Raw genomic sequence first — 24,488 nt, 5'->3', positions numbered from 1 at the left:
GCAGCCTCCCCCCTCGGCCCGGCCCGGCGGCGCGTACTCACCCGGAGGCGGGCGGGAAGCGCCCCGCGGCCCCTCCCCTGCCCGGGCCGTTGCTGCCCCGCTCCGGGCGCTCGCGGCTGCCTCTCGCGGGGCGGGGGGAAGGGGGGGGGCTAGGCGGCGCGAGGCGCGTTCGCCACAGTCCCCACGCAAGACGCAAAGAGGGGCCCGATTGTCCCCATCGGGCTCCCGTAAGGGCTGCCGGGCCGGGGACCGCACGTCATGTGACCGAAAGAGGGCGGAAGCGGCTCCTGGCGGTGCCTCCCGTGCGGGGCAGCCGCCGGGCATCCATTTTTAGTGAGGGAAGGCGGGCGGCGCGCAGGCGCGCTGGGCGCCTCCAGGCCGGCGGGCTGCGTGCGTGCGTCGCTGCGGTCCCTCACCGCCTTCTGCGTGTGCGCGCAGAGAGACGAGCTGCTCGCGTTGCCGTTGTTGCCCCCGCGGCAAAGCGCCGCATGCGTCCGCTGGTGACGCTCCGGCAGCCGCTGCGGCCTCGGCTCGCGGCTCCCCGCGAGCGACCGTTGTGCCGGGGCCGCGCGAGGTGGGCGCAAGGCCTCCCTCACACGCGAGGGCAGGCGGGCGGGCGGGCGTGCATCACCTCAGGGCTAACTCGAAAGCAATAAAATGTCAGCAAAGGTGGTTAGCAGAGGCACGGAGCGCACGAAGCACGCTGTGCCTTGCCCGTGCCCCTTAAACCCTGCTCACACGTGGGTTCTGACCAGCAGAGCAACCTCTCCGTTAGCCCCGTGTAACGCTCCTGAGGGCCTCATCAGCTGCCCAGTCCCAAAATTTGCAGGAACAAACATCATTTACAACACAGGCTGCCTAAGGCCGCCTGTTTCCTTGTGATGCGGATAACTATCAATTTGCCAATTCCATACAGGAAAAAAAATGCTATTATACATCACAGATAATTTCTTAAACAGAGGAAAAAAGCTGCTGAGTTTTCACTGTACTTTGATTAATGGTCACAGCTATGTTCTGGAGATGAAAGTGAGTAGAAATGCCAGAAGTATTGAAAAGTATATTGATTCAAGGTCTGGAACTTGCTAATTCAGTTCTTTACAGATGCTGAAAGCACTGTTTTACAGAGGTAAGCAGTCTGAAATATGATCTGAGTAGGCATCAAACACAGCTAAAAATAAAGCTGTACAGCATTGAAAAACTATACATTATTTGCCTCTAGATTTATGATCTTACATTTGGCCCTTCTTGAAACACAAAGCGTTGGCCCAAGCACATCTTACCAGGAAATCCCCATCATTCTGTTGGAGAGAGTCCTCCTCATTTTTACCACTTCTTCCAGGCTCCGTAAGATTTACAAACTATCAGTAATGATTTTGTCTTAAAACCCCCCGCACAAACCTACAAGTCCAAAAACTGACCTTTGGAAGCCCACTAGAAATATGGCCCTTCAGCCATAATTCCCCRTACATCATTTTATCTTGAGATCAATCATATAACCCTTTTTAATCTACTGAATATATGATTCTAACTTGTAAATTGAGTTGTCACACAAAAGGCAAATATCTATCCTAGCACTACCCTTATCTCTATGATACAAAGTTATAATCACACTGAAAATGACTGTTAGTTTGACCGATTTATTTTTCATATACTGATGGGCATTGTCACTGTATTACTTTCCTCTAATTTTTTTCATTAAAGAAATCCTGCATCAGGTATTCTGTTACATACAGTTGGTGTTGGCCCACACTTAGTCAGAGTTTCATGTCACTTAATATTGACGCAACAGTTTTCTTATAGTCTGCAGGAAATTTCCAGTGCTCCAAGACATATAAAAAATTAGCTTATCAGTCAAAACAGATGTTCAGCTTACTCCTGGATTCAAGCAGCTAGACCTGCTGCTAATAAACATGCCTAACTTTAGCAACTACAGCTTCCCAGTAACCTTATTAGACTTTGCTCCTTATTAATGTGTTATTGTAACCAATATTTTTACAAGGTATCCAAGGTAAAACTTAGGTATCCTAAAATTTAAGAACAGCCCCATCAGTTATTCTAGTGTAGTTGCATGCTACAAATCATCCCTGGGAGACCGCTACATGTCAGCTTGTCCAGCCACTATAGGTTACGTCTAACCTGAAAAAGAATGGCACACAGCTGTACCCTGGTTGTATCTGCATCCCTTTCAGGACGTTCTTCCCAACCATCATCGTGTAGAAATCCTAGCACAAACCATGTTCTTTGACAGCATGCAATCTCTCCACTGATATTCCCGATTTTCTTGTTCAGTGGTTTAAACTGCTATCCTCAAGAATGTTTTACACAACCCTCTGTTCCAACCTGTCAGTATGATTTTCAGATATATCTTCCTTATTTTCACATTGAAATCTTGGTAATAATAATGTTGGTAAAAAGTTTAGATCTGCCCTTTTCTTTCTGCTGCACACAGCCTACCTGTTTGTGTGTACTTACAGAATACCCCAGGGTACTGTCATCTATGTGAGGAAACACTGCACATCCTGCTCTTTTTTTTTTCTTCTTTTTTTTCTTTTATTTGTTTTTTATTAACAGATTTGGCTTCCTTGTTGGCCAGTTCTTCCCCTTCTTGAATCTGGAGTTACAATGGTTCCCAAGGCAAGCTGGGAGTGTGTTCATCAGGGAGCTGGTTCCATGGACCAGCCAGGGGACAGGGGTGACCCCAAGACAGCAGGGCAGCGACCTTTCCGACCAGGACACCGTGCCAGGGCACCAAGCGTGGCAATGCAGTAACCGGCTCTGCTGTCCCTCCGGTGACTGCCAGGCAAGTGCAAGGTCAAACCCAAGGTCAGTGAARGATGTCCATTCTGGAGGCCTCTGCTGAGCGTAGATGCAGCAGCCAGGCCTGGGCTGGGCCAGGCAAGTGGAGGCTGCATCCTTCATCTTACCTGGTATTTCTCTCCATCCTTACAATCCTTTCTTCCATGCTATTTCTGTTAACAGCAACTTGCAACCCACCTGCACTTCATGCACATGATTCAGCTACCCGTTAGAATAAAAAGACATGGCTCAGTCATTCCAGATCCAAACCACTGCCCACCACAGGCTCATTGTATAGAATTACACCTAAAAGGAAAGGTATAGACATCCAGCTTGTGTGTCTACACTGAACTGCTACACTTCTAGCATAGTCTAAGTAGGAGAGAGAGGGGCTCTTCCCAAGGGCAAGCTCTACCTACTGTCTTTTATTCAGATGACACTATCATGCATTGGAGTATTTTTATATTATGAGTAGGTACTGGAAAAGATCATTAGCACTCTGAGGAACAAAAAAGCAAGTGAAATTGGTCTTTTTTTAGTCAAAATTATTTTTATTTGGTTGTATTTAGCAGAAGGTTTGTTTTCCTCCTTTTTTTTCCATTTTTGCCATTCTTTCAGTACAATATATTAACACTTTGCACCTCTTTAGCACTTTCCAGTTAAGGCTCTCAAAGCATTTACAGACATGAGCTAATTAATCCTCACAACAATCATTAGCAATAAGGAAGTAAAATGATCTGCATCTGCAGAAATTAAGAGAGAGAAATTAGGATCAACATTTTTCAAGTTTTTCTCTGATTTTCAGTGTCTACCTTTTAATATGCTGGGTCTGATGATCATAAATGTCCCTCCAAGTTTTGAGTGTTTCAGGCTTCTTAAAGAAAGCCTGAGGTTGAGTGCTCAAAATCCAAAGGTATTTATGGCAGTCTTTATTTAGTAACTTGTTGAAGGACACACAATAAGGGAGCAACAGAATCCAGAACTGGGAACAAGACATAACTTCCACTTATGTGTTGTATTAGAAGACATAATTTCCTCTTTGTAACTTACCTTTGAGTTTAAAATCATAATCTATTCCCTTCTCCTTACATATTATGCTTTACAGACCATCTCCAGCAGACTTTAACCTCAGGTACTTAAATTCTGTGTTTTACTAGTAAGTTTTACAGAGGGTCTCCCCAGTCATGAGCTGTATACAGTACACAATGCCTTTGGGTGACTCTAGTGATGCTTATGTTATCCCAGCCTTAATAACAACCCCCCCCCCCCAAGCAACAGATGTGGATTTCATCTCTGAATATTTAAAGCAGATTTCAGAGTTCAGGGAAAAATCTAACATATGATTGTCTTAAGGACCCCCCCTCCCGCCCCCATCCCCAAACATGATTCAAATGGAAGATTAAGTATTAACTTGACATGGACAGTGCCATCCTGTCAGTAGTGCATCTGCATATTCTTCATAAAACCCTGTAAATTCACAATTACACCTGCAAACAGAAGTGCTATGATCTGTTCAAGAAAACAATAATTTTAAAATATCCATTCAATCCACATAAATGTTGTCTTCAAATTAGTTTCCTCAGAAGATACTGACATAAAAACATACAGATAAAACTATTTTCTAGTTAGGTTAACAGTGAAAATTCCAACAATAAGACAAACATAATGCAAGTATTTTTAAAGAAACTCAATATAAAATTTCACTTGCTTAAAAAAGGATCTAAATGAGAAATCTTTGTTATTTCAATGAATTGCTAGACTCTACATTTAAAATGATGCATTTACAGAACTCTTCAGATGGCTTCTTCTATAACACTAAATACTGAAATTGACAGTTGTGTGCAAGTATTAAGTTATTAACATTTTTAAATGTTAACAATACATTTTTAAATAGCCTTGCAAGTGCAATCTTATTAATATAAAAAAACATTAGAACTACAGTTTTATATAAATTATATGAGTAATGAAAGTGCTTTTCAAGTATTTATGTTCATTTACAGTTGTATTCTCTTGTATAAGTCAGTGCTCAGATGGTACAATTTAAGTATCAATTTTTTTTTAATTTAAGATGCATGCATTTAACTGGATGGAATAAGTGATTTCATTTCCAGAAATGTTTGTGATAAATATTTAAATATTGAATATTGTAAAATGTGTATATTTTACTTTTTGTTGTGTATTAAAAAGTACAATAAAAAAGGAAGACAGATTACATCTGGAAGGGCGTGTGCTAAGCTGATAATGCCATGGGAGCCCTTGAGCCATACAGTAACTGCAAATTCCATCAACATTTCAAATTATGATAGTTCTTCTTCAGTAGAGACAAAAGCATGCAATCATAAWAAAGGCCTGATACTGTCAACTTGTTAAGAAATTAAAGGTTTTCTATAATCTGTGTCAAAAGCCACTGAATCTAAAGAAGACTTTCCAACAATTTCAATTAGTCAGTCCTTAGCCAAAGTTACACGGGAGAAAGGAGCTAGTGCATATCACCGTTGTACTGTCTACAGAGCATAGCGTAGCGACCTTTCTGGCTAGTCACAAACCATCAGTATTGCAGTGATACAAAAAAAAAAAAATTGTATTCCTGTGTCTCAGCCAGAGGAGGGATGAGATAAGTGGGGAGATACTTGTTTATTAGACAAGAAAACCAAACCAAAACAACCCTATAAATGAATCAATATATATTTAAAAGTGCACTGAAAAGATTTCCTATTGAACTCCAGCTCTCTTAACTGCCAGATTTTCATCTTAAATTATATCTACTTTGAACACTGAACATCTGTAAGCTGATATTACAGCATTTAGTTTGTCTTGCAGTTTGAAAAGCACATGATGCAAGGCAGCATTAACATCTTTCATTAAAGATCTGGCAATGCCACAGTTTTATCATGAAGATGCAGCTCAGAAATGACACAGTTCAGGAGAAGACCCTGCAGGACTGCCATTACAAGCGTACTCCAACAAAGTGCTTTGTCATTTGCCAAAGAAAAAAGTCAAACTGTTGCCCTACCTCACCATAGTGCTGCACTGGCAATTTATAATTTTCTTTCCAGATGCAATTGGGCTTTAATAAATTATAGCTCATCAGAAGTAGGCAATTCTTTTTAATAAAAGCAGTTTTGTGCTCCATCAGCAATGCCCATTGTTTAGACTGGTCTTTTCATGCAGACCTGACAGCGGCTGATGATGTTTTCTAATTCTCCTGCTTTCAAAGTCTGTGGCACAGGTTTCCTAAAAGGAAGAGAAAACAAACATTCACTTTTTTCTTAAAAACAGGGAGAGGTGATGAAAGTTTTCATACTACTGGATTTTTCTGCTCTTTTCTCTATTCCTCCCCTGCCCCCACCTCCCCCATCTCTTTTGCTCAGGGGGTTCCTTCTCCTGAACGCTAATTTTGACTCACAATGGGAATAAAAAGGAACTACAGTGACATAACTGTGAACTTAGGTACATTCAGACACTTAAATGGGGTTGGCTGCAGGCACTTAGGATCTTCATGTTCTTAAAAAGTATTTTTCCCATTCTTAATATGGAGAGGAATGGCAATGTAAAGTGTAGTTGACCAGATGAGCTCAGTTAACTGCTTTGAGGAAAGAACTGAGTACAAGCAAATACCAACACTCATGCTGAGAATTAAATCTTCAGAACACAGGGATATATTGAGCTCTGTGCATACCCCTAAGGATAGTCTTGAATCTGTAGAGACACTGTAGAAGTACTTTCTGCAAGATTCCGTCCCCACCCCACTTAGTTTATGACTCCAGGATACATAAAATTAATTTTTCTGCATTACAGAAATCATTCACCTTGGCTGTTCCATACCAAACTAACACATAGGGGCCCAATTATGGGCTAATGTACATTAGAAATCCCACTGAAATTGTTAGGGTTTCAGAAGCTGGAAGTCAGTGCAGGATCAAAGCCATGACACACTGATTCGCTTGGCTAATCTGATTTTTAGACATAATGTGTTGGATTTATCTGTCTAAATGTAGACATCTATGCTTGAAGTAGCTGCCTAGACTCTTTTACAGTCAATGGACATAAACTGGGATGGATTTCATCTCTTCCCAGCAAAGGTGTTTAAAATGGGTCAGAATACATTGCACCTTAGAAGCACCTGATTCTCTCCCTTGAGTTGAGTTCTGATGTAGAAGTGTTACGTTAGGCAACAGAATTAATCTTACATTATGACTCCTCTCCAGATTCTGGGACAAGCTCACTGTTGCAAAATTCAAGGCAAATTACTGAAGACGATGGCATTATAYGTACTTACATCAGAAAACATGCTGCATTTAAAAGGCTCTTTGGAGATGGAATTACAGACATTGAAATTCAAATCCTTGACTCACTAAGGCCTCTTTGAGCTGTTCCAGCACTGCAGAATGACCCTAAGCCCAACCAAGGGAGATGTCTAATCTGAGGGGAATTACTGGGGGAGCCCTTGATGTTAGGCAGGCCAAGTTATTGGCTCCTCGGCCACCTGCAGCATGGATGTGACAGGTAAGATGCAAGAAGTGGGGAAGAGTTGGGCTGCTGGGAAAGTACATTTTACCTGAACATTCTTCTTGGATTTAGCGATGCCAACCAGAAGCTGTAGGAATTTGTGTAGTAGTTGCACGTCCCCCTGCCATGGCACTCTATGAATGGGATGGCTCGAAATTCTTCCAGGCAAGACCCAGGTGATGCCAATGCTTGGCCAGAAGCTTCTGAGCCAGCACTTGTATACTGTAAATTTTTAATAAGAACTTGTCCATCAGCTTTTAGTAAACTGCAGGCAAAAATCTCTAAAACATACCATAGATGGTGTGGTACATCTTGGACAAAAAGTTAGCATAGATTAAGTTTTATCAGACTTCTAATAAAGCACAGAAGCCTTATGAAAATTCAAGCACAGTTATGGTTATTTCTTAAGCCCCTCCAAAGAACTTTTCCTGCTTTGTGAAAAGGCATGAAAACCACACACAGTACAAAGACTAGAAAGTAGTTGGCATCTGTCCAGTTGAAGACCACAGTAACCTAATTATGAATAAGCCAAATCTCCTATTTTGTCTCTGTTCATATTTTTTGTTGCATTGATTGCTTCTCCAAACACAAAAAGCAAAGAAGCATTTTCTTTCTCTAATTTTGGTAAACATTCCTAGAAATGCTCCTAAAATCACAGAATCACAGAATGGTTGAGGTTGGAAGGGACCTCCGGAGAYTGTGTAAGTCCAACTCCCCTGCTTAAGCAGGGTCACCTAGAGCGTGTTGCATAGAACATGCCTAGAGCATAATTTATGACAGCAGAAAACTGGCTAGAAACTACAATTAAAATTGGTGATATTTGAAATAAGCAAATGATTTTAACCAGATGCTGCAAAAAAATTTTTTTTTTCTCCAAGATATTTGATATTAATTCGGGGCAAATCCCAGGAGATACAATAAATTCCACACCAGACCTAAAAAGACTTCCTATCATGCAAATAGGAATGTGGGCTTGCAAAAGGGGTTTTTCATTCTGTCATTTACCCTCACTTGCTGGCAACCTTTGACATCTCACAGGCAGAGGTAACAAAGGTGAAGTGTTATGTCCCCCAGGATGGATGCACACTTATTCCCACACTCAGTTTTCCTCACCTTGGAAGCACATTATGAACTTTCTCCACTCACACCTCTTTATGACATCAAAACTGCTGAGGCCCTTCTTTGTAGACAACGGACTACTTTTGTTTGATTTTAACCTTCTGTGGAGTTTGGCCCCAAGATCTGGTTTATAAAAGAACTGCCTGGCATGGAAGTGGTGGTTTATCCTCAGTTACTTCTGCATATCTGTGTTCACAACTGGTCTAGCCATCCCACTCCCCAAACCTGTGTTTCCTAGAGCTTTGCATGATGCATGAGAATGAGACAGGGCAGTTATTTTTGTCAGACTAAAATTCTATGGTTTTCCTTTCATCATTTGCCCTTTTCCTCCTGTCATCTATTACTGAGGACAGATCAGAATAATTGTTCCTATGCTTCTGATATTAAATAAGGGTTAATAGAATTATTGTCTATTTCTAGGGAAAGAAAATTTCACAATTATTAAAAAACAAACGAGCTAAGAGCAGATGAAAATGTCAATGAAAGGGAGAGGAGAGAAACAGAATATGTCTGGCCTTTATACCCTTACCATAACAAAAGAAAAACCCTTCCACAGAGACGTCCAGCCTTCTGGACATGCAGGAACTACAGTTGTTTGGCTGTGAACTGCTATTACCATTGCAGCTCCTTCACAGACAACGCACCTGTAGGAAGAAACACACATGCATTTGGTGCAGAGATGAGGGAAAATACATAAGTGGACAAAACCCGCCCTGTACCATGAGAATAGTAACTTGCTAATGGCAAGGCTTAGTATAAATGTTACAGCTTGCACACAACATTTTCTCTTTTTAATGAGAAGTAAATTGAAGGTAACCCAAATACCTGCTTTGCTATCTCTACCAATAACACTATACAAAAATTGGTAAAAGATGAGGATTAGTCTCAGATCATCTGAGCTTCCTAATTTTGCCTTTACTAAAGTAATAAGCTAAATTTTACCTTCTTCATGTGCTTCACTACTTTATGTTACTATGGTTTAGATCAAAGTTTGTTATCTGTACCTTTATTTGCTAAGATTAAAAAAAAAGAAAAAAAGTAATCTTTATTTCCTGAAGGAAGGAAMTAGGAAGATGGACTACCAGATTGCAACAACTGGGTAGTGCAGGCTGGAATACAGAGTGCAAAGCTTGCCTTCCTATCTTTCAGTTTACTACTCTTCATCTTTCATGTTTTTTTAACTCTCCTTCTTTAGAAGACCTTCATTCTTGGCTTTCCTAAAGCAGCATAGGCTAGAAAGGACCACATTCGCACAATGGTGTTTCATAGGAGAGATCCTTCAGCCACAGCATCTAAAGTTCTTCACTGACTACAGTAATTATATTAAACGTAACTGGAAGTAGAGTTTGTTTTGTACCACATTCCAAATACTGAAGCTGTCTTTATTTTAGTTTAGCCTGCCCCTAACATGCATGACAATAGTTTGTAAAAATAAATAAAACAGGGAGATTGTGTGTTGTTTTCTCATGTCAGCTATGCAGATTAAATGTGCTGTGGGACCCTAGCTTTAATTTAACTTTTCTTAGGGTATCACTGAATATGTGAAATATTCAGGTGATTAATTAAAAATCAGGTGGCTGAAATCAATGTTGTGCTGGCTGAGACAGGCAGATCTTGCTCTGAGATTTGCTGTTCAAAATAAATTTTGTTGTCTGTGTGGCTCCAGGTCAGAAAAGCCAAAATTCTTGTACTCTTACCTGCTTATATAGGGTTCTAGTGCTCTGCCAGAAATTGGTGCCATGTCTACCGGCATTGCTGCTGCAGTTGACAGCCAGTATGAATAATCATTGCGAGAAGCAAAATTACAAACATTATTGGTGTCACAGAATAAGAATGGCATGGTGGTAAATCGCTGCAAGCAGCTACCAGCTGTTCCTAAAAAATGAAAGAGAAGAGTTCATGACAAATAAGAAATTATATTTAGCACAGCAAACAGAAGAGACATGGTGGGATCCAATCTACTAKGGTGAGAATTTAAAAAGTTGGTACCTATAACAAAAGAGAAGAAAAGTGTCTGTAGATTGGAATTATACAAAAGCAAAATGCTTACGTTAAATATAAAATAAATATATATACACACACACAATATATGAGCTAAGAACAAAATCTGTGTTAAAAAGCAATAATATCTTGCTGACTTGTATCAGTCTTTGAGATGGCAGCAGGGATACAGTTGCCTAAATACAAGCTTCTGGTGCCACTTTAGATTCCCTATAGTATCCCATTTGGCCTCCAGGAAAGCAGGGTTCTCTCATAGATCCTGTATCGTTACTGCCAGCCCTGGGCAGCCATTACCTGGCAGATACCTATGTGTAAGTAACTCAATCTCTCCTGAAAAACATCTAGGGGTAGCAAAAAGGGAGTATATGATTCCTGCATTTTCTCAGAGCAATGGAGCTCTCTGGAGACTGATGTTTGTAACTAATGTTTATTTCAAGTATTTACTGTGAGTTTGGTTTCATGAAGGCAGCCTAGCATTACTGCACTCTACAGAAAGCTATCTGAAAATTTGTACTAATACAGTACCAAGGTCTTGTCCATGTGCTTGTTCATTTCCTTGTACAAAAAGCAGCGAATAGCCAGTGTAGATCTGTGATGTCCCATAGGGGCATGCAGGAATCTTGGTTGATTGGCTATGCCGGGTAAAGATAAAACCTCTTCTTGTTGGACCAGGGATGATAACACCTGGTGATCCAGGTAACCCCTGCAGACCTGGAAAGCCAATCAGTCCAGGTGGTCCTGTGGCGGGAAAAAAATAGAATTACAAATACTATAATTTTGTTTGCATTCTTACTTTACTTAAATTAGTGGAGCCACTTGAAAAAAAATCCAAAAATTAATTGATAAGAAGATCAAACCTGAAAATTGGTAGCACTTCTTATTAGATATATTAGCTCTTTCAGACCAAGATCAGGTACTCTTACATTGCCCAGTTTTGCGAAATAGTGAGACATTTTAAAGAATCGTGGCCCTCTTTATTGAAGAGTTGTAGAGTAAAAACATTTTATAGTGACTAAGTAAACATTTATTATATTATATATTTATTTTACATGTTATATTTAATGGATATATACAAATATAAAAATACATATTTGAATAAATATATTAATATTTATTCAGTTCCATTTTGATGTCATGTAAAGGAACACTGATACCTAGGGATTTAAATGGATTTTCAAGTGGGTAAATAAATGTGATTAATAACAGAGAAGCACAGTCAAGGCATATTTTGGATAAAATTTGTAAATTATTGTTTCAGTGGTGAACATGCATCTGCTGAAAGCTAAGCATGTTCTCACATGTACTTGTGGCCCACAGCTACTGAGGATGTTACAGAGCATCAATATATGCAAAAGGAAGGATTTACAGAAATTGAGAACACAGTTTATCTGCAAATTTGGTAGTACAAATCAGAGATGTCTTGTTTGTTGTACCTCTTTGACCTGGAAATCCCCTGTCTCCTTTTGGACCAGGCAGTCCTGGTTGACCTGGACTCCCAAAAGTTCCTGGTAGACCTTTTACTCCTTTAGGTCCTAAATTATAATCAGGAAAAAACAGAGTAATAAAGCAGTAATTATTCTAAATTCTAATAACAGTTTATGAATAAAGTTAAAAATCCCCACCTGAATGTAGCTGCATTATAATAAAAGTGTGAGTAACAATTTGCTAAGCTTTGAAACTTGGTGTCTATAGTGTTACTGTCACCATGTTTCATATCAGGATGATGACAAGGCACTATGGAATGTACTGCAGAAAAATATTCTCATAAAGAATGGTTGCAAAAATCAAAGGGAATAGCTTTCTCCTTTAGCATTTCTTGTACAATAGAAATATTTCAAAAATATAATAACAAGAAGCCATAATCATTTCAGTAACTGTTCATAATGCCATAAATAATGCAGCTCCTTTGTAAAACAACTGTAAAAAAGTGTAGAAGAACAATTCTATACTGCCCTCTCTGTTATCCCTGGGGGAGCTCTGTCTTTCCTGAGTGGTGCCTGCCTTCCGGCAGGCCTGGCTCCCTGAGGAGCTCCCTCCTGCTGTGAAGAGCTGAGGTGTGAGAGAGTGTCCGAGCACCTGCTCGCTGTATATCCTCCTCCTCCTACCTGCTCCTTGCTCCCACATTCCTCACAGCACTGGCAGGCTTCTTTTCTAGTGCCACTGGAGGAGTAGCTGGCCTCTTCTTCCCTTCCATCTCCCCAAACAACCAGAGGGACAATCACTTTGTAACATGTCTACAGTACTTTTATTACCTGTGGTATTTTTCCTCTCAAGATGACAAACATACTGAGCATGAGCCTGCTCATACGAAAATGGTGAATGTTTTGTCTAAACTTTACGTTTTATTCCATTATTTTGCCTAGCCTTATGTTGAGGGAACTGCTTATTCACTTGCAGACTGTGGGGGTGGTGGAAAGATGGAATGAGACAGGTTCTGAATATGAGGCAGTTAACACGGCATCAATAGTTACTTTTAAAAAGAGAGGTATTTTTAAAGACATGTTGATTTTCTGTGCAGAAATATGTTTTCCTGCTAAACCAAAATGTTTCATTAAGTAACACAGACAAACATGTACAGGGATTAAGAACAAACAAACAAAAAAACCCCCAAACCCCACCTTGTAGTCCAGGAATCCCTTGAATTCCTTGATCACCTGGTGTTCCTGGTCTTCCGGGTAGTCCAGGAGATCCCTTGTTTCCTGGGACAGAGAATACTCTCCCAGGGACTCCAGGTGGACCTAGCAACAAAAATATAATGAAGAGCTAGTTGTTTTATACTAAAAAACAAAAAAATCCCCCAAATCAAAGAAACAACCCACACAACCAAGCTAAGTCAGCTTGTATTATAACAAGAAGGGTTGTAATAACGTGTTACCATGTTGGCCTTTTGGTCCCCTTGGCCCTTCTGCACCCTGTGGTCCAGGAGGTCCTTGATTACCCTTTTCGCCTGGAAAAGGAGATTGGAGACATATGTGGTTTGAAGTGTTGAAACAATTACCAGAGGTTCAGAGGCTTACCTAAGAGTCCTGCATGATCCATGCAACCTTCCCAAAGAGTAACAGTCAGCAGGCTCATCTGAAATACTAGAGTGGAGCTCTACATCTTTTCTGTTAATTCTATTATTTATAGGTCAAATGCAGTCAGTTTACAAGAAAATGTTTCTGTGCCTGTCTCCATATAATAGCCAGTCCCATAAGCTTAGCTTAAAATCTTAACTTCAGACTATGTGTTTTTTTACTGAGCTTGCAGGACAAGTGTTGCCTTCCATGATCCTGTGCAGTTCCAGTCCGTTCAAACCCAACTGTCAGTTGTGCTGATGGCTTTTAGGAGGGATGTAAAGCTTTTCAAATGTTTTAAACTTAATAAAAAATTCTTTCTAAGTGCAAAATATCAAGTTGTATCCAGATTATTCTTCCACGGTGGTGCTGGAATTAAAAAACAGTTTTGTCATCAAGTCAGGAGACTTGACTGACTACGCCATGGAACGAGGGCTTTTGCTTAAGAAAGTATAATTACTGCCCACATAGTGATTTTTAAAATTAGAACTACAAATTTAAAATACACAATATTTAACATGGAAAACAAACCAATGGGCTAAAAAAGTAAAGACAATTTTATGTCATTGTAAATTTTGTAATTGAAAATGAAAATATTTGAGTGATGCAGACCCATATCAGATTTAAATCACCGACTAGAAAAATGTCTAAATTACAAGGGTTTTTAGCCACTTGCTGATCCAGCTAAGCCTCAAGAATACAAAGTTAATGCAGGCAATGAATTTAACAGTTAGTCTGCTGATAAACTAGTGAATGAGATCATAATTGGGCCTATTACATTATGACAGCAAACAGAGGACCCAGGGCTTTGTATTTGCAATTACGATTAATGCTGTTGAATTCTGTAGCTAAGGGGTTGCCAAAAGCCACATCTTTTAGTGGTGGTGCGGCATTTAGCGTTAGTAAACCCAGTCCAAAGTCCTTACACAGCATTAGTCACTGGTAAGCCCTAGGGACAAACTTGTTCTGATGTTGCCTGTAATGGAGGCCATTAAAGTTCTAGCCCTTCCTCACTTTAACATCAATTTAGACACACCCACGACATTGAACTCAAAGAAAATGATGTCTGATCAAACCTGCTCCCTTAATGAAGGATCTCATTTATAGTTGACCCATATCCTGCTCTCTTTATAGAAAAGGCTTATATCTGTAGGACCTCACCTGGCACTACTACAATAACACAATATGTATATGATTGTATTTGGCATACAGAAGTGTATAAATGTATGAATACCTTTTACACCTGGAAATCCAACAAATCCAGGATCCCCTCTAGCACCAGGAAAACCTGATCGACCTTCCATTCCCTGCAAGTCAGGTAACATCAATAAACAGGAAGCAGCATTTCCACACTATAAAGTATATTTTCTTTTCATTCAGAATATTCAAAGCATTATGTCTTCAACTAGAAGCATTATTTGCTCTGTTTGTGACGTTAGAAATAGCCAGACCATTGTTAATATTATTCTGTAATAAAAAATGGACAAGGAAATAAGAAGTCAGAAATTCACAATAAAATGCCTTTTCAGTTCATAAATGCCCACAAAAACTACTTTTCATATTCAGCTTAATATCTTTCCTCTATTACAAGGTAGTCTTTTTCTTTTTTTTTTCCCTCCCTGGGTGTAGATTTTATGGTAAGAGAAAATTAGCAATGGAGTTAGAAATAAGGAGCATTCCTTTCCACTGACTTTTGGACCTGGAGGACCAATGTTGCCTTTTGGGCCTGTTGGCCCTGGTATGCCATCTGCCCCTCTAACACCTTTGCTTCCTTTGATGCTGGGAGTGGGAAGACCAGGAGGCCCTGGAAAACCGGGAGCACCTGTACGGAAACATCAAAATAAGTAAGGACTACTGCCAACGGCATTTCACAAACATTGCATACAATGCAGTACAACATTCAATGACTCTATTACGGTACTTCATGTTTACTGTCTCTCAGTGATTCCAAAGGAAATATACTGATTTAAAACAACAACAAAAAAATTTCCCTAGCTTGTTAATTTAATCTGAGATCAGAGCTGAGTTCTTTCAGTCCTCTAAAGCACTACAGTTTTTAAATGTCCTTCAGTTCTAGTTATGTCTGTAATAACATTCTTGCTATCTCACAGCTTTAAAGTTGGCTCTCAGCTGCCCTAAGGATTGCAGAGGAAGAAAGCAGAACCATGCAAGTGGGTGGGCTGCAAACTGTAGCATATTTTTTAGTTTACATCACACTGCACAGACAACTGTGATGTTCACAATGGTAACACTGCATCAACTGATAAAGAAACTACCTGTTTAATTATGAAGCCCTCTGGTGCAGAACCTCTTTAAATCTTGAACTTTGGACAGGCTAAATTCTGCTTTCAGTTATCAGTATATCCTTTCAGATAAATAAGGAGTTATAACAACGCACCTGGTCTTGCATCTGCACCAGCAATACCTCTGTTCCCTTTTCGGCCAGGAATCGCCATGCCTGTTGCACCTCGGAATCCAGGGAACCCCATCAAGCCAGGAGGTCCAATGGGTCCTTGATTCCCCCGACAACCTTTCATACCTGGTGGCCCAGGAAAACCAGGCAGCCCCATGTCCCCTTTGATTCCTGCAGAACATGAATATTACATAATGCATTTGGGAAGAACTGTCAAGATGGTGAGATGGTGTGATAGCTTTTAAAAACTGGACTACACAGAATATGTGCATTTATTGTACTGCCAAGGTGGAAAACAGCCATTGTTTTTCGTACGGAGAAGTCCCAAAAGCAATTTGCGACAGTAAAGGAAAACGACTGTGGGAAGACAGGACTTACTGCAGTGTAGCGTACAAACTGCTTTTCTGTTAAAACTCCACTTCAGAATTTGCTCATACAAAAGAATCAACTTGAAAGGAGAGGGTAGAAAGACCAGAGTACGGAATATTTCTTTATGCAGCAATAAAAAAAGCGAGTTTGAAAATCAGAACTTGCAAATCCTATTAAATTAAATTCCAGCTAAAAGTATCAGTATGAGTGCTGTAAAATAAGAAAATAATCCAGATGGATTCAGTTCATTCTTGTGTTGATCTTAGGGTGAATGGTTTATATACGGAGGGTATGGAGGGAGTTTTTTTTTTTTTAATAAAGCAAAGCATTTCAATGGATTTCTACCAGTCCTAGATGTACAAAACCTAAAAACTAGGAAGTGTCTCCCTAATCAATGTTTTTTTCTTCTTGAGACTGTGTCAATATACAAGGAGAGATGGTACCAAATTAAAATGCAATCACTGTACCTTTGTTAAAGTCTTAACTTTACAAGCAAGAACTCTTGGCATTTAATATATAGCACCAAATCATTGATCATAAGCACCCTTTATTTCCTCTAACTCCCTCAGTGCCATTCCTTAAGAAGGTTGTGACTTAAAGACAAACATGACGAGCCTAGTATTTAAAAATGAAGCTTCTGCTATCTGAAAAGACAACTCACCTTTACGACCAGGAATACCTCGCAGGCCAGGGATTCCTCTGCCTGGCACCCCTACAAAATATTAGGTCATATTATACTCAACAGTCCTGAGTAACTGCTAGAAAACATCATAGTTGCTTAAAATTTCATACATTTCTTCAATATTCACTGAATCAAAACTGATATTTTAGTTATATGTAAAACATCTTTCTTGCTTATTTTCTACTGGTTCTATCCAGAAATACAAATGAAATTTTAAGTTTTTCTTTAAAGTGAGAACTCCTATTTCCCAGTTGTATTTGAGGTACATTCCATAATACTAAGCTTTGTCTTTCAGAAGAAGGAGCAGGAAAAATTCTGCATTTAAGTTAGTTACTAAGAAAATAAGAGAAGAAACATAAATACTTAAAAAAGAATTTACATAATGGTGATTACTAAAAACATAATATGGAAAAGCTTACTAAATACTAGTGAATATCTCAGTATCCTTTTTTTATACTCACATACAAAGAAACACCTTCACTGTAAAACATGAAAACACTTTTTGGCAGAATGCAATGGAGAAATAAATCTGTGAACATTGATGACATCAGGAGTGACATTTAACTGAAAGATTTTACAACACAAGGGCCAGGTCACGAAGAACTTGACTACTGATCTAAGTGTGATCATTCATCACTGTGATCCCTTTTATCCTATTTCTAGGTAAGATCTGGTTCTCTTCATCAATTTAAGATTGAACCTGTAATTGTTAACATCAACACTCAGGTTCTTGCAGAAATTAACTTTTGGGGGGGGGGGAAATTATGGCAAATCACATGTATAATAGAAAAGTAATGAATGCATTTGGGATGTTGACAGTATGTACAACAGTTGCGTAGAAAGCCTGTGAATTATGTAAAAGTTAAGAACCTTCTACATATCAACATATTTTTTGGTCCACAGAAGCTCCTTAGTGACCCTCCCCAAAACTGACAAGGAAAACTAGGGGGGGGGGGAAGCAATTTTAAAACAGAATGAAAATATTCCACTGCTATACCTGGTTCTCCCTTATCTCCTGGGGTGCCAGGCACACCATCCTGACCTTGATTACCTCTTTCACCAACAAGTCCATTTTCTCCAGGGTCTCCAACAGCACCTGTGGATTATAATTGGCCAGGATATCATTTTCACATCTCCCTTTAAAATGCAAAATAATAGAAGAAATGAGTCTCCTTTATTAAAATTTTCTGAGTGCAGCTACTTCAAAAATAGTTGTAACTATCTTGGTAACATGAACATTAGTAAAGGGCAGTATCTCATTTTTATTGAGCTCTCTGGACTTCAATGGATTTAGGACCCTCATTATTTTCACAGACAATACCTTCCTGTCTTTCAGAGACATTTTAGGACCCTGCCTTTGATTTAACCCATGCTGATGGGACAGGCAGTACAGGTTTTCTCCCTAGGTTTATTACAAATTCAAGGTTTCTCTAAGCAAGGAGTAGATTGTGATCTTTGCCAACTCTGCTGATAAATCAGTGCAAATTCACCCAAGTCTATAAAAATACAACATAATTTAGACAATCATCTGAATATGAGAGCATTCAATGCTCTTTTTGAAGACAAGAACTGGCACTCACTTTAATAAAGGCACTCACTTTAATAAAGTTTGTATTGTATACCTGTCTGTCACTGCATATTTATACGCTTCCCCTTACGTATATTTTAAACAGTTTGATCTTTTCTGTTGCTCTAACAACAGCAACTCTGTCTTTTCCCTCTTTCTACTCTAACTGATTTTCCTCTTCTCCTTGTCTAGCTAGATCTTTATTATTCTCTTTCAGGAGGTAGAACAAGCCTTTCTTACTACTTATGTGGATATCATGTCTCCTTGAGACTTCTGAATGAAAACAAAAAATGAAAAGTTTTACAATAATGAAAACAAAACTAAAACCTTTTGCCTGAGCTGAACTGATACTTTAGAAACAGGCTGGTAAGGACCTTAGCTGGAACTGGAGAAGGTGAACAGAGCCTCATACCCACATAAACAGAGACTCCAACTTCAACTGCAAGAGCAAGAGTATCAACTGTCTCATTACAACACACGAAATGAATAACAAACCAGGGGACAGTGATTTGGGGGAGGTGCTATAAACCATACCTGGAGGACCTCTAGTGCCCATTTGTCCTGGGAGGCCCTGAAGTCCTTTAGCCCCAACACCTCCAGGAAGTCCTTCTTCCCCTGTAAGAAGAGAGTTTTGGAGAGGAGAAAAGACATTATCTCTTGGAATTCAGTTCAGGACTAGCCTCAGACTCAGTTTGCTAACTTTGCTACCATCTCTACTTTGGAGAGCTGTGACAGATCTTTAGCTGATGTAAGTTAGGCTGGCTGTGCTGACTACAAAGAAGATGTTTAAGTTTACAACAGCTGAGTATAAACGTGCCATGTCACAGGCACCTTCTGTGGTTTATTGAGAAATTCTCTTCTAGAAGCATGTCAGCATCTCACCACCTCTCTAAAATAAAACATACCTGGGATTCCTGTGCCTCCAGATTTCCCTCTGATCCCATCTGGTCCTGGTACTCCTGTATGTCCTGGCTGGCCTTGGGATCCTTTTTCTCCTTTGCTGCCTAAACCTCCTGGGGGACCCGGGTCTCCCTGAGAAACAGCAGCCAAACACAAACAGATAAAGAATCACTTATCATTAAATACATTACATTCTAAATTTGTATAACAGAAAATTATATATAATTTAAAGGTTAAGTGAGTATAATCATGGTTTAGTATGATTTTCAGAAAAAAAGTAGACTAATATGAAGTCTTCTCATAATACCACTGAACGTTTGGACAAGGAACTAAAAACTTTGTTTAATCCGTACGAAGACAACTTCAGTCTTTAAAGGCTCTTTTCGTCAGCACTTTGTACAAACACACAGACTTCGCTCCAATTGTATTTTAACAGCTCCTCTTTTGATCCAAAAATACATTTCTTACATAATACACATATACACAGAACACTGAAATGCATATTTTTCCTTAAATTTCTACTTTTGTCTCAGTCATTTGGATTAGAACAGAGGCAGACAGATGATTGAGTCTGCTTATGTAAATTTAAGACTGACTTGCAAACTCGGTCCTATTGTGGCTACCCAGATAATACAGAAACTAAACGGATACATAGATAGATAGAGTGAATTGTACTACAGCTTACAGCTTGAACCATATATTTCAGATAATCTCATATGTAAAGAGATTTCCAGTTGTTCATCAATCAGAATATGTGGAGTAAAATTTTATTAATTTTATCTAACTTCCATTCAACAATAAATATATATTGCTAAAAAAACAATTCATTTTTGTGCAATGATATTACAAAACTGTCAAAATCAACAATACAATTTTAGGTATCATAATTTTTGCATTTTCTAAAATAACTTTTYGTGCACTTCTTAATGTACAAGCATACCTACTGTATGCTTTTTAAGTGCAAGTCCATGTTCTCAATGGATTAATACCTTTTTCAGAAACATCAAAGTTATTTCTGAGATGTTCTTTACAAATATGACATTCTTGCACACAGAGAAAAATGAAATATAAGGAAGTCCAAAATACTCCTAAACATTGACATGATAGGATTTTAGAATTTCTCATCACCAACAAATAATCTACTTATCTACTGCAGACTCTCCAGGTCTTGCTTACATGTTATTTTGTTTCTACAGTCAAAGGCTCTGCTTATGGGCCAATATGACAATATGTCCACTGCCTTTATACCTTTGGACCGGGTTCTCCTGGAGGCCCAGGAACTGGGTACCCGGGGTCTCCTTTGTCACCTGGAGAGCCACCAGAGCCTACTTGCCCAGAGTCACCTGATGGTCCTGGAAAGCCTGGAGATCCTTTCTGTCCTTTGGGACCTGGAAAAACAAAGATATTGATACCATTCTTACAAGGATCACAATTGCACAAACACACTGTGTTTTGTAAAATTCCACAAATGATCTGAATATTTTCAGATATGGACTTTTCATTAAAGTGATTTGTACAGTAAGTGATTTTAATTCTAAGCACATTAAAAGAGGTGCTTACATTTAACAGTATATAAATCATAGAGGTTATATTTCATTTATTATTTATAATTATAAGTAAAGCTTACAGAAAGAAAGACTTATGATCACTGGGGTAGCACTTGATTACAAAGACATATAGGAGCACTATATAGTGCCATATCCTAACTAATTCTTGCCCTGTACTCTCCAAAAAATGATTACAGACTATATGCTGAGACAGTTGAAACACATTTATTAACATCATAACTAGAGAGAGAGAACTACATTCTGCAATTCAAGCAACTATGTGGGTGGGTAGAAATTTACAGGTACTGGAAAGAATAAGTCCCAGTCTGAGTAAGTATTGTGTAGTCCACTTACAATAACTGCTCAGATCTGTGTAAATGCTTCTACACAATTCTATGAATTTGTAACCTGGTTTGATAGAAAATAACCTGGAATTCCCATGTCCCCTTTGTTTCCTGGTGCTCCTGGGAATCCTTGTCCTCCAGGAATCCCTGGAAGACCCATAAATCCTTTGACACCTGTAAGATGAAGAAATAGACACTATTTTCACATCTTTAGTTTAGACACTGGCTGGCTGGAAGAGCTGTCATGAAAACAAACTCTTTGTACTTGTATTTGTACAAGGTACTTTGTATTTGACCTCACATCCTGATATGGTATCTTATTATTTTATAAATCAACTAATAGGTGAAGTATAATTCTTCCTCTTGCCCCAGACACACATAAAATTATCATTATCGTTACTGGAAAGTCAAGGCAAAAAAAAAAGCATCTCATGTATCAACATTAACATAATAAGGCTTGTGATCATTCACAGTATTTATGGGTGATCATTCACAGTATTTATGGGTGGCAACTGCAATATACCTTTGCAAATTTTCATCAAGACCAGGAATATGTGTTTACACATTCAACACTTCCTTTGTTTGCCTGAGTTTGGTTCGGTTTCTGAGCACGTCACAATCACACTACTACTTAGTCATTACACACTTCTCATGCCTATATATTTAAGATTTTTTTTTTCTATGTCTTGGGCTGTTCTTCCACTCATGTCTCTTTAGCTTAGTCTTGTATCAATGTCAGTTTTTTTCAGTTTAATGACTGCAAGATCTGGTTGCATTTAGAGTGTCCAGATGTCTAAATTCTAGAGTAGAGGCAACTAAACATTTAGGCAGATCAGTCTGTTTTTCTTCCACGAGAAGTCAGAGAGCACTGGAGCATTTGCAGTTTTTCCTGTGATGGCTACACTGCAGTGACTACAAAGGATGTTAATAAAAATATAGTAGTAATGGCACAGGGACATATAGCACRGATTATTGCCATCATGTCAAGGGCCATTTTGATTACAAGTCTAAAGTTATTTCTAATTATCTAATTGACACAATTTCTAAGAATCTATTTATAGTATGTATCATATGACTTCTAGAAAGAAGTTATCTCGAAGAATCAAAAATACAGAATACAGAGAGAGAAAGATATTTTATTAACATTATTTTGATAAAATAGATGCGCTATCTCACTCAAGGGCCAATATGTATCATTATGTATTAGGTTAATGGCAGAGCAAAACTTTGAGAAATGTCTTACGTAGGTTTATGATTTATACATGTTTATTTTTAAGACTGCTCTTCAGTGAAGGCCTGGCAACTTTCATAATATGTCATACATGCAGGCTTTCAAAAAGGAAATAGAACCAAACTGAAATACAAAAAGCTTCTAAAATAATTTTACATTCAACTTTAATGTACAACTTTCGGAATTCTTACTGTTTCTTTATAATATTGGGAATTCAGACTTTTCTTCAGTTTTATAAATACCAATTTTAGTTCATTTGTCTCATCAGATTTTGGATTCTAAAGTTATTATTAATCAGGATCTCATATTATTTTTCTATTAATCACCTCAAATTAGATCAGATAATGGTCTGTATTTGGAAGAAAACAAAGAATCATTTGGTGGTAGCTACTATAACTTTCAAATAGCAGTTTTTGCAATTGCTCAGTTTCAGAATACTCAAAAGAGCTCCAGAGTTAACACAGAGAACGTAGTTTTGCTACTGAAGCTGATTTTATGTGTTAGTGTTGAGGTAATATTAATCTCTACCCTCCATCTGATACAGTAGTTTTCAATACAGATACTCCATACCTGGTAGGCCAGGTATTCCTTCCAACCCAACAAGACCTGGTGGTCCTTGCACACCTGCATCTCCTTTTTCTCCTTTTAGACCCATCCTTCCTTGAAATCCTAAAACAAAGTTTCATAAAAATAGAACTAAAAAACAGTATCTTGGAATATGGGCAAAAGCCTCTTTTAAAAATAACAGAGAAGCAGAATGGAACATAGGATCTTCAGACTGTAAACAAACAAAAGCAAGACACAAGCTCACAGTTAATGTTTTTAGTATTTCTCATATGGAAACAAATGGAAGATTCGGAAAGTTTCTACAGGAAATGTCTACAGAAAAAGCCAGATAGAATTAGTTAAGCATGTACAACTCATATACAGAGAGTCTATATTAACACTGCAAACAAAAGAGTTCTCCTGACAGTCAATTATTTCTGAACAGACTCAATTTCTCTGCAGTCCAGCATCCAGTTAGTGAGCACATCCATTTTTGTGTTCATGGGCTACTGAATGTGTTAAAATATGACTATATAGGATGCATATATGTAAGTTTCCTAGTACTACTGAAATATTATTACTGATTTGACATTACACAGAGAGGGTTTTTAAGGAATATGGACTTGTTTAAATGGAAATAAATATTCAGTGCAATATCCAACTATCCAATTAATAAAAAGGCAATTACAATGCACTAATTATTTCAAAGCATTGTGAATACTTTGAGCACTTGAATCAGTTTGAAGTGTTAGAGCCCACTAGAATTGCAACATAGTTTTGAATGACAGAGCAACAATGCATACCTTTTGAGCCTCGTTCTCCTTTATTCCCAATACCAACCAAAGTCTCAGATGGTCCAGGAAAACCTTTATCACCTGGTTCACCTTTTTGTCCTAGAAATCCTTTTCTTCCCTTTAGTCCTGGGAAGCCAAAAGAACCTGCAATAAAATAAAAATAATTATTCTGAGGACATCTTACCAACTGATAACACATATAAGGAATCAATGAAACTCCTGTCTTTAAGACTACTGTCTTTAAGACTCTTTAATTACTCCAATCATCAATGAAACATCTATGATGATGGATCATGGCAAGAGACTGTAATTATTTCTTATAATGAATAAAAATATAGTATTAAATCTGTTAAATAGATACAATAATAAGTTGAAAATAAATTGGATATACAAAAATAGAGCAAAAAGATTTCTGTTCTTTGTCTAGCAACTTTCCCAGACATTTTCACAAGTACCCATGAAATTGAAAATGTGGTAATTCAAAACTGTTAAAAGAAAATGTGTTGTCACTTAGTCTGCAGACTACACAACATACTGAAGCCAAGGATTTAGCAAGACTCAAAGAAATTTTAGTCATTAACTGTACAGCAGGAGTACTCAGGAGTGATAACATG

At 38.5% G+C, this 24,488-nt stretch overlaps 2 protein-coding genes across 11 annotated transcripts in view; both read right to left on the bottom strand.

The window, feature by feature from the left end:
- The window catches only part of MFF (mitochondrial fission factor), a 27,418-nt gene extending 27,154 nt beyond the window's left edge, over positions 1-264 (bottom strand). For 6 of the 10 annotated variants that reach the window (XM_026086964.1, XM_026086968.1, XM_026086969.1 and 3 more), the window contains exon 1: positions 42-264. The gene's annotated coding sequence lies outside the window, so the exon portion shown is untranslated. The remainder of the gene's footprint in view (positions 1-41) is intronic. The other 4 variants (XM_026086971.1, XM_026086972.1, XM_026086973.1 and 1 more) reach the window with 3 other exon arrangements.
- Positions 265-5,945: 5,681 nt separating this feature from the next.
- Positions 5,946-24,488, bottom strand: part of COL4A3 (collagen type IV alpha 3 chain) — a 65,310-nt gene continuing 46,767 nt past the window's right edge. Inside the window, exons 34-52 of the mRNA XM_026087022.1 lie at positions 23,884-24,018; positions 23,105-23,203; positions 21,388-21,477; positions 20,661-20,800; positions 19,418-19,544; positions 19,047-19,127; positions 17,943-18,041; positions 16,925-16,975; positions 15,880-16,065; positions 15,173-15,303; positions 14,716-14,788; positions 13,301-13,372; positions 13,044-13,163; positions 11,859-11,957; positions 10,951-11,163; positions 10,122-10,299; positions 8,954-9,068; positions 7,355-7,527; positions 5,946-6,030 (exon numbers count right to left, since the gene is read on the bottom strand). Of these exons, the coding sequence (XP_025942807.1) occupies positions 5,946-6,030; positions 7,355-7,527; positions 8,954-9,068; positions 10,122-10,299; positions 10,951-11,163; positions 11,859-11,957; positions 13,044-13,163; positions 13,301-13,372; positions 14,716-14,788; positions 15,173-15,303; positions 15,880-16,065; positions 16,925-16,975; positions 17,943-18,041; positions 19,047-19,127; positions 19,418-19,544; positions 20,661-20,800; positions 21,388-21,477; positions 23,105-23,203; positions 23,884-24,018 (2,267 nt within the window). The remainder of the gene's footprint in view (positions 6,031-7,354; positions 7,528-8,953; positions 9,069-10,121; positions 10,300-10,950; positions 11,164-11,858; positions 11,958-13,043; positions 13,164-13,300; positions 13,373-14,715; positions 14,789-15,172; positions 15,304-15,879; positions 16,066-16,924; positions 16,976-17,942; positions 18,042-19,046; positions 19,128-19,417; positions 19,545-20,660; positions 20,801-21,387; positions 21,478-23,104; positions 23,204-23,883; positions 24,019-24,488) is intronic.

The sequence above is a fragment of the Apteryx rowi genome, unplaced genomic scaffold, assembly GCF_003343035.1.
Source record: "Apteryx rowi isolate R43461 unplaced genomic scaffold, aptRow1 scaffold_70, whole genome shotgun sequence".
NCBI classification, from domain to species: Eukaryota; Metazoa; Chordata; class Aves; order Apterygiformes; family Apterygidae; genus Apteryx; species Apteryx rowi.
This window is presented reverse-complemented; position numbering and strand designations above follow the sequence as displayed.